General features: G+C 31.9%; 1 protein-coding gene and 1 long non-coding RNA gene across 2 annotated transcripts; both read right to left on the bottom strand.

Annotated features, from left to right (window-relative positions):
* Positions 1-230: 230 nt before the first annotated feature.
* LOC120076574 lies at positions 231-1,312 on the bottom strand. Its single transcript, XR_005481576.1, has 2 exons — positions 581-1,312; positions 231-494 (listed from the first exon to the last, which is right to left on the bottom strand). It is a non-coding gene; the product is annotated as an uncharacterized LOC120076574 (long non-coding RNA).
* Positions 1,313-6,137: 4,825 nt separating this feature from the next.
* On the bottom strand, positions 6,138-7,256 carry LOC120076447. Its single transcript, XM_039030281.1, has 3 exons — positions 7,075-7,256; positions 6,912-6,986; positions 6,138-6,830 (listed from the first exon to the last, which is right to left on the bottom strand). Exons 2-3 carry the CDS (start codon positions 6,972-6,974, stop codon positions 6,447-6,449), a joined length of 447 nt encoding a protein of 148 aa, XP_038886209.1. The 5' UTR covers positions 6,975-6,986; positions 7,075-7,256; the 3' UTR covers positions 6,138-6,446.
* Positions 7,257-8,499: the final 1,243 nt, after the last annotated feature.

Here is an 8,499-nt window from a genome sequence, read left to right as displayed (position 1 = left end):
CAAGTATACCCTTTACTTGACATTGGAAAAACATCAAGTAATCCAATTTCTGTAGTAATGAAATTACAAATTTACCATTGATGTCGCATGGAAGTCAGGTACATTTTTTCTTGACCAAAATTTGACATCAACATATATTAAGTAAAATTATTTCTAAACTTGTAATGAACTATTAGATTATCAACAAATCAAGCATATCCTAAAATTTAAAATAGAAGAATGCAGATACCTTTCTCCCAACTTTCACAATTTTCAAAACTTTCAAGCGAAAACGACTTAGTTGTAATCCTAAGGCAATCAAAATGCATCTTTAATAGAAAACTAATACAGGCATCAATGAGCGAAGAGAATATTGAAAGTCCAATCTTATCTACAAGCAATAAAAAATTTCTTCAAAATTTCATTCACTAAAGTAACCGATTAACTCCAAATAGATTACCCAAAGTTTGACTTGATTCGAATGCCACTTCAAAACTACAACAAAGTAATCCAACCTGCGAAAAGTTCAACAATAATGGTTACAAAAAGCAAATTCCAGCAACTATGTAACAATTCCAAAAGAGTTTCAAGGCTTCAATACCTATCAAAACATCAAAAAAGGTCGTTAACTTTGTTGGACAGTGGCTTCAATCCCTTGAAATTTTTTAATTGAACATAAAAAATTGAAAATAACTCAATTATTAGACCAATACTTCAACGGTTAACAAATAACTATTAATACTAATCTCCAAACTTACCAAAACCTTGCGAAGATCGATCTCAAATCTATTGGACAGTAACTCAACTCCATCCAATACTTCAAAATCAATTTCATCATCAAACATTTAAAGAAGCAAATCATTACAAAAGATGCTTAATTATAACCCAAATCACAAATTAAATATTTAAAAGTAGGAACTAGAATTGGAAAAATCCCAAATTATAGGAAATAAAATGAAATTTAAGAGGAAAAACTAGGTAAACCAAACCCTACCATTGCCCAAAAACACCCACCGATACCGAGAGATCCATGGACAACAACGTCCCTGAAAGCGAGACACACCCGCGAAAGACAGCCCCTGAAACTGGAATTAATCTGCCCGAAAAACACCCACACCGGAAACCCACTCGCCGAACGCGAATCAAAACCCACGCGGCTGCACTAAACCGACTGGACACTCCATGCCTCGAACGCCAGCATCAACGGCAGACGGCTTCAGATGGGTGGCACACGATTTACCCGCCTCAAACGCCAGCATCGACAACGGATGGCTTCAGATGGCTTCAGGCGGCTTTGTGTGTTCTCTCGTGCTCAAAATCGGCATCCACAATCTCTTATTTTAGGTGGTACACGATAGGTGCCGTAATAAGAAGAAGATGAGATTAATTACAAAAATGCCATCAACCCATATTTACAAATTTGCTTCTGGGTCTTTAATTCCACCAATTTTCTAACAAAGCCCATCTAAATAACTTGTTATTTTCTACAAATCTTCCTCATAACAAAAATAAAGTAAAAATGGAGAGAAAAATAAAAAGAAAATAAAGGGATTTGAGGATAGGGTTTCTTCTATTCTCACTTTTTACTTTTTTTTTTTCAATAAAGGGAGGGAAGGTCGAACGGACGTAGTGGCCGTACATAAGAGGTTGAAGGTCGATCGACTAAATATAAGGTGTTTAACTCTTTTACTTCTTTAAAATAATAAGTCGATTATTTTTTATATATATATTTTAATTGACACAAAAAACGTGTCAAGTAAGAGCTTCTTATATTTGATACAAAAAAACGTGTCAAGTAAGTCCTCATAGTAATGGTTCGCGTGAAAATATCTGAAACATTCTGTCAATCTCTACTTTTTTAACCCTTTTACTTGATTTTTTTTTCTAAAAGGTCATTACTTGACTTTTTTTTCCAAATAAACGTCAAGTAATTAAAAATTATAAGTGTCAAGTAATGTAGATTTTATAGTAGTGTTCTTGAGAAGAGAGGACCTGCAAAATAAAGAAAAAGGGATCTGATGCTTAAGTCAGTAAAATAATTATAGAATAGAGAAAAAAGTTAAAAGTTTTAGTTACCTCATATGAAGCCACAAGGGTATAGCGTTTATCTTTCCTCCTTCTGATAAGGATTACATAGATCTTTCCTAATCCTAATAAGTTTTTATTAGATATTATTAGATCCACTTTTTCCACTATTTCTCTTTCCCTATTTTGTTAGGGTTTCACATCGGACAACATGTGTACGAGCATTACTTAGGCCAAGGCCGACCGACCCAACATTTTTCCTAGACACACTAGGGTTTCATCCCTTAAGGTCTAACCATGTTGAGCTTTGGGCTATTGGGCCAATCTTAGAGGCTTGGCCAAGACCGATCAGTCCCAATTTCCCCTGGCCTATTCCCTTGATATTCTCTTGCACTCCCTTGACTCTTTCGCCCTTAGTTCTAGAATCCATCCATAACATTTGATAATTTGTAGAAATAAAAGTTATTGTAGCTCTTTGTTTAGAATAATTAGGGGAATGTAGTAAAAAAAATGCATCAACTTTAAGATGAAATCATGTAAAAAGGTGAAGTGATGCATTCAAGTATTTACAAAACATAAACTCCTGAAAATTATCAATCTAACATTTTTTTATATAGGATTTTAGTGAAAATAAGCTGAAAATTTGCAAAGTTAAAGCTACAGTCATTGGATGCATAAAGAAGCTCAAATCAACCTCAACTTGAATGCACAAAGAAACATGTGTCAGAAGAATCATGAAGATAGGAAAATGACACGCGCATGATGGTGGCAGTCAAATCAAAATACAAGTTGGTAGTCGGTTTTAGATAGTCACGGTAGAGCCAATGAATTTGTGATGTGATGTAGTTGGCGCAGCAGGGCATGAAATTAAATGCAAATGTGTCAAATATCATTAGAAAGAAGCAAAGAACATTCCTTTTGATGCCTATGAATAATAGCAACGATTTCAACACAAAACTGTGGATTTTATGTTTAGAAATTGACCGAAGCTTTGCCAAAATTTTTACCCATCTTCTTCAACCTCTCGAAATGATCCTTGGAGAATTTTGAGTGAGAACTCAACCTTCATCCCTGATTAGGAGGGGCTTCACCCATTTTCACCACCAAGTCAAACGAGCAGTCGACCATTAGAGCCAGATGGAGCAAGAAATTGAGTATCACGGCTTGACATCTTCTATCCTTACACTTTTATTTTGTTTCACTTGAATTTTTATTTGAGAGATTGAAAAACACTATATTGTGATATAAATCGTGATTTCTGCCTTTTATCCATTCGTGCTTTCATCTCCTTCTACTACGAGCAACTAAATTCTTAATGGGTTAGGAAGAATGAACTAACGTTCTCATGAGTTATGTATAAAGTTGAAATTCATCTTGTTTAATGCATATTTAAACTATTGCTTAAATCCATCTAAGCAATCGGTTTAAGTATAAATAGCTAACTATTTGAGAAAGTAAGTGGTTGTGGGACTCATTAAATAAAAAAAAGGAATAGCTTTAGAAATAAAGTTAATCTTTGTCCATATTAATTAAAACATGCATCCTAGAGATAGGATATATGTGGCTTAAAACACTGGGTGATGAGATTATCATTTTATAAGGTAAGGACATGAACTACTTATGCATTACTTATGTGGATATTAGTGAACCTTCTCAACCCCTATTATTAACTGAATTCCTACCTTCTTCATCGTATGCTCTTCATATGTGTTGTAATTAATTTCTTATTATAGCGGTATAAACACACAATTCAACGCATTAATTTGATAAAACTTATATATACATCTATTTTATTAAGTTCAACAATTAGTCAATACAAGATCCCTGCATTCGACCTTGTTTTTCCAAAAAAAAAAAAAAAAAAAAAAAAAAAAAAAAAAAAAATCTTTATAAAATTTGTACTTGCACTTAATATTGGAAAATTTGTCGTAAATAGAGCACATTATTATCCATTATTCATCATTCAATGCAACAGGCAACAACAATATAAATGATTAAGACTTTAAATATTATAAATGCATGAAGAATATAAACTAATACAAATTTAATATGGCAGATATATTCCAATCAAATGCTTCTCTCCGAAAAATACATTTCAACAAAGAGAAAACAAAATATATAATCATATTTCTTACCATTATTTATGCGTCGTAATTTTGTGGCTCATTTTTACAAATATTAAAAAAGTAAATAAGAAAAAAAAGGTTTAAGTATCTACACTTTCAAATTTATATTTAGCAAATTATCGACTTTTTCTTAGACAAACAAATTATCGACTTTAAATCTTGTGTTGAATAGCTATTTGATTTCTTTAAAATTTTAAATTCCATAAACTGTTTAGAACAAAAAGACACAACCCAATTTAATGCCTAATAAATTTGTTACTTCAAAAAAATAAATAAATAAATAAACTGGTATGGACCTTTAGAAAAACAAAAAAAAAAAAAAAAGTTGAAGTACCCACTTGAAATTTTTTAAGTCGATCTTATTAGATATAAACATGAAAATTTTAGAACTATTTGTAATTTAACCTAAATTTAGTGAAAGCATGACAAACAATAATATATTTTCAAATTAATTTAACTATAATAATGCAAATACTATTACATTTATATATATTCTTGAGAAGGACCAATCAGAGACAAAACAATTTGTAGCAGGGTTTTTGTATGTTTTAGATAAGACAAGCGCTTCATTATGCGTGATTCTAATTCTAGCATATGCTCAGTCGAAGTAAGAAACCATGACATATATGTTTAGAATAAATTCCATTTTGAGAGAGTTGAAAAAGCACTATCTCATTGAAAGGTTTTATACATCTACACTTTCTCAAGGCATTTCTTTAGACAAAGATTTCGTTTTTTCCTCATTCAGATGATAAATATTTCTCAAAATATGGATGTGAATCAAACCCATGTTTGAATTGAAATTGAGATACTGGTGTAAGTTCTTCTCCTTTGAATCAGATAGATTAATATCTAAAAGAGGTTGACAATAAGTTCTTTTATAATTGACTACTTGTCCCTCTATTAGAGGTGTTCCATAAATTTTCATTCACTTTTTGAAGGTTCGTGGTCATCAAGGAGCCCTTAATAGACTTGACTTCACTGAATCGTCACTATCACTACTCGAAGCAAGTCAAGCAATAAGAAAACCAACCTTGAAGTGAATGAATTTGAAAGAACGAAGAAGTAAGGAAATGAGACGACTCTTTCTTTCATTATATCATAAACGGATCTTTTCCCTCCACACCAATCATAAGTTTTTCTCCATTCCTCTTGTATATGGTCGTAACGCCCTTAATGCTAGGTTTTCAATGAAAATTGTTATAATTTCTTTTCCAAAAAAAAAAGTAGGTTAGAAAAGCTTGAACCCTCCTTCTAACACAAATCAACTAAATTAGACGTTAATATCATCATGTAGTTATAAGTTTATCATTTAAAATAGGGCAAAATACATACTTTTGAGAATCGTCTTTCTAACACAAATTAACTAAATTAGACATTATATAATTATTTGACTATAAGTTTACCATTTAAAAGAGTGTATATTTGGTCCTTATTTTAATTTTAAAATACACTTTTTTTAAAAGTTCGAAATTTTTTTAGATTAAAGGGCAAAACTATATAATTGTCATATTTAAGGCCAACAGTTAGCTAGTTTATTCAACATATGGATCAAGTGTCACATTTTATTTTTTATTGGGATGCTAAACTATACAATTAAATCAATTTCAGGTATACATAACTTTATCCATTACAAATGAAGTCAACAATCTTCCGGTCAAGTCCTAATTGTAAAATTTCAGTATTAAGCTTAAAATAAAAATCTTATGCAGTTAAATAAATATCAATTACTTTCTTCTTAACAAATTAAACAAAATCCTTAACTAGATGATAATCACTAATTATTCACTAAAAAAGTTCTCCAGATACGAACAAAAAATATTACCATGCCTAAATAAAATAAATTCCAAAAAAAGAAAAGCCAAATACTATTTCTATTAAAAGTTTACTCAATTTTGCTGCTGCACCAATGCAATCGCTAAAATTACCATAATTAGTAGAACCCAAAAATTCAGTAATAACAGAATTGTTTTTATTTATTATTATTATTATTTCTTTTTAGCAACCAGCAGTTTTTTTTAAAAAAAAACTGATATAGGAAATTCCATATATTATTGTCACCATTCTCAACAACAAAATAACATCTTTCAAATAACTAAAAAAAATATTATTTTTATTATTTATACGCTAAAGAGAGGAAAAACAAAACCTTTATCTATCTACCTTTAAAAAAAAAAAAAAAAAAAAAGGAAAGAAAAATGAAAAACAATCCCAATTCCAGACTCGAAAGAGGCCTCCCCATCAAATTGATGAATTGAATCCAAAGGTTAAAAAAAAAAAAAAAAAAAAGGAAGAATGTGGAGATTTGTTGATGAACTAGGAATGCAAATTGGAAGCTCCATTGTTGTTGTTATTGTTCTTGTTCTTACAGATCTGCATCCTCTTCTGTCTTGCTTTAGCAGCCATGTATTTTGAGTAATACCTCTCAGAAAGTTCATCAAATGAGAAGTTCAAATCAGGAATCCCCATTGGCCCCATTGAATGATCATATAAAGGAATTCCCCCATTTGGAATTTCGAAATTGCTCTGTTCTTCCATCGAAGCCGTCTGATTCTTGATCGACGGTTCACATTGATGAAGATCAATCTCCAGATTTGAGGCTGAGGATTCCATAGTTAACTTAGCTATTTCCATGGCAACCAAAGTTGAGGTCCCAATTTCTGGAATTTCTGATTGGTAATTGGAACCACCCACAATCATCTGTTCAAGAAAGAACATATAAATATTATTCAACAGAGCACACGATAAAAGGGGGAAATAAAGTAAGAAGAAAATAAGAACCTCTTGCTTCTTGGCCTTCAATTCCGAATTGATAGCTTTCAGATGATTATAATGTTGCTTCATAGCTTCAACCTCCTGTTGTTATGATTAAGAGGAAAATAAAATTCTTGCGAGTCGGCATCAAAAGTAAACAAAAATTAACTAAAAGAACAAAAGAACTCACCCCTTCAAGAGCTTGATTCTGGTGGGTCAATTTATCAATGGCTTCCAAATTCTGAGATTTCTGATTCCAAGATCCAAAAAAATCAACAAGAAAGAACAGAGAATCAGAACCAGAGAACACAAAATGGCTAAAATTAGGGCTTAAAAGAAATTAAAGAAATCCGATGAACAAAACATTGGGGGAAAGTTAAAGGAGAAGAAAGAAGGACATTATAATTAGTGAGAGACTTATCGAGAGATGCTTCTTCTTGGGGACCTTGACGTTGGTTATTATCTCATCACTCACTACGCGACAAGGGCAAGGAGTCGAGTGAAAGCGGGGTAGTAGGCGCTTGATCCTTGACGTTCTTGGACGCGATGAGGGGAGGCGGCGAGGTTGGGGATGAGGAGGCGGAGTCCGGGGGGGAATCGACGGCGGATCTCTTGCGTCGGAGAGCCCCGGAACGGAATAAGCCAAGAGAAAGTCGGATTGTTGAATGAGAAGAGGAAATTGGAGGAGGGTTGAGCGACGAAGTGTTCTTGAGGGTGAAGTCGTCGGAATCGAATGTAGAAGAAGTGGAAGCCATTGAGAGAAACGAATGGGTTTGTTAGATTGATTGATAGAGAGGATTATTGTGGAAAATTCAGAGGAAAGAGAAATTGCATGGAGAGTGGAAGAGAAGGAATTGGGGGATTTATAGAACAACAGAGGAAGAGGAAGAAGAAGAAGAGAAGAGGGAGTTGCACTCTTCTCTTAGTTTTTCCAAACCAAATAGGAAAAGTTTTGGGAGAAGGATGTGGGTTTCTGACGACTGTCATTAGATGGACATTCAGGATGCTCTTCTGGTTTAAGCCTTTTTATTCGTTTTGTGTTTTCTGCTTCACCTCGTCAGCTCGACCCTATTTTTGGTATTTTTCTTTCTTTCTTTTATTTTTTTTATATATTAGAGGAAAAGAAAAAAAATGTGTGCCGAGAAGAGAAGGGTTTGGACTTCCCCTCCCCCAAGTCTAATTATGTTTGGAATTTCATAAACACTTTCTTTTTATTCCTTCTACATTTTATCCTCTAATCTATAAACAAAAACAAAAAAAAACTTTTATATCTTTCTTTTAATAATAAAATACATTACTTTTACCCGATTCATTTGAAAGATTAATTTGCTCCATTTAATTTCTATTTATGAGTAATTTTAAAATACTAATAAATCTTAATTAAGAGAAATTCTTATAAATAGAAAATTTAAAAATATTTACATTATTATAGAAAAAATTTGAAACAAGTGGTTTGTACTTTGAAATTTTTTTTTTTTTATTATAAAATGTAAATATTTTAATTTTTTTATATATTTAAAAACCACTAATCTATCTCCGTATTTTTTTTTTCAATAATCTTAATGATAGTTATTTGAAGTTAATTTTTAACAAAAATTATTATCATTCTCGAAGT

Source organism: Benincasa hispida, chromosome 4 (genome assembly GCF_009727055.1).
Source record: "Benincasa hispida cultivar B227 chromosome 4, ASM972705v1, whole genome shotgun sequence".
NCBI classification, from domain to species: domain Eukaryota; kingdom Viridiplantae; phylum Streptophyta; class Magnoliopsida; order Cucurbitales; family Cucurbitaceae; genus Benincasa; species Benincasa hispida.
The sequence above is the reverse complement of the archived record's forward strand: the minus strand, read 5'-3'. Positions and strand labels throughout refer to the sequence as shown.

Coding starts and splice junctions, on each gene's coding strand:
- LOC120076447 (XM_039030281.1), bottom strand. CDS start 6,974: ATGAAGCAACATTATAATCATCTGAAAGCTATCAATTCGGAATTGAAG. Junction 6,831..6,911: donor TGAAGGCCAAGAAGCAAGAG/GTTCTTATTTTC, acceptor TTTCTTGAACAG/ATGATTGTGGGTGGTTCCAA.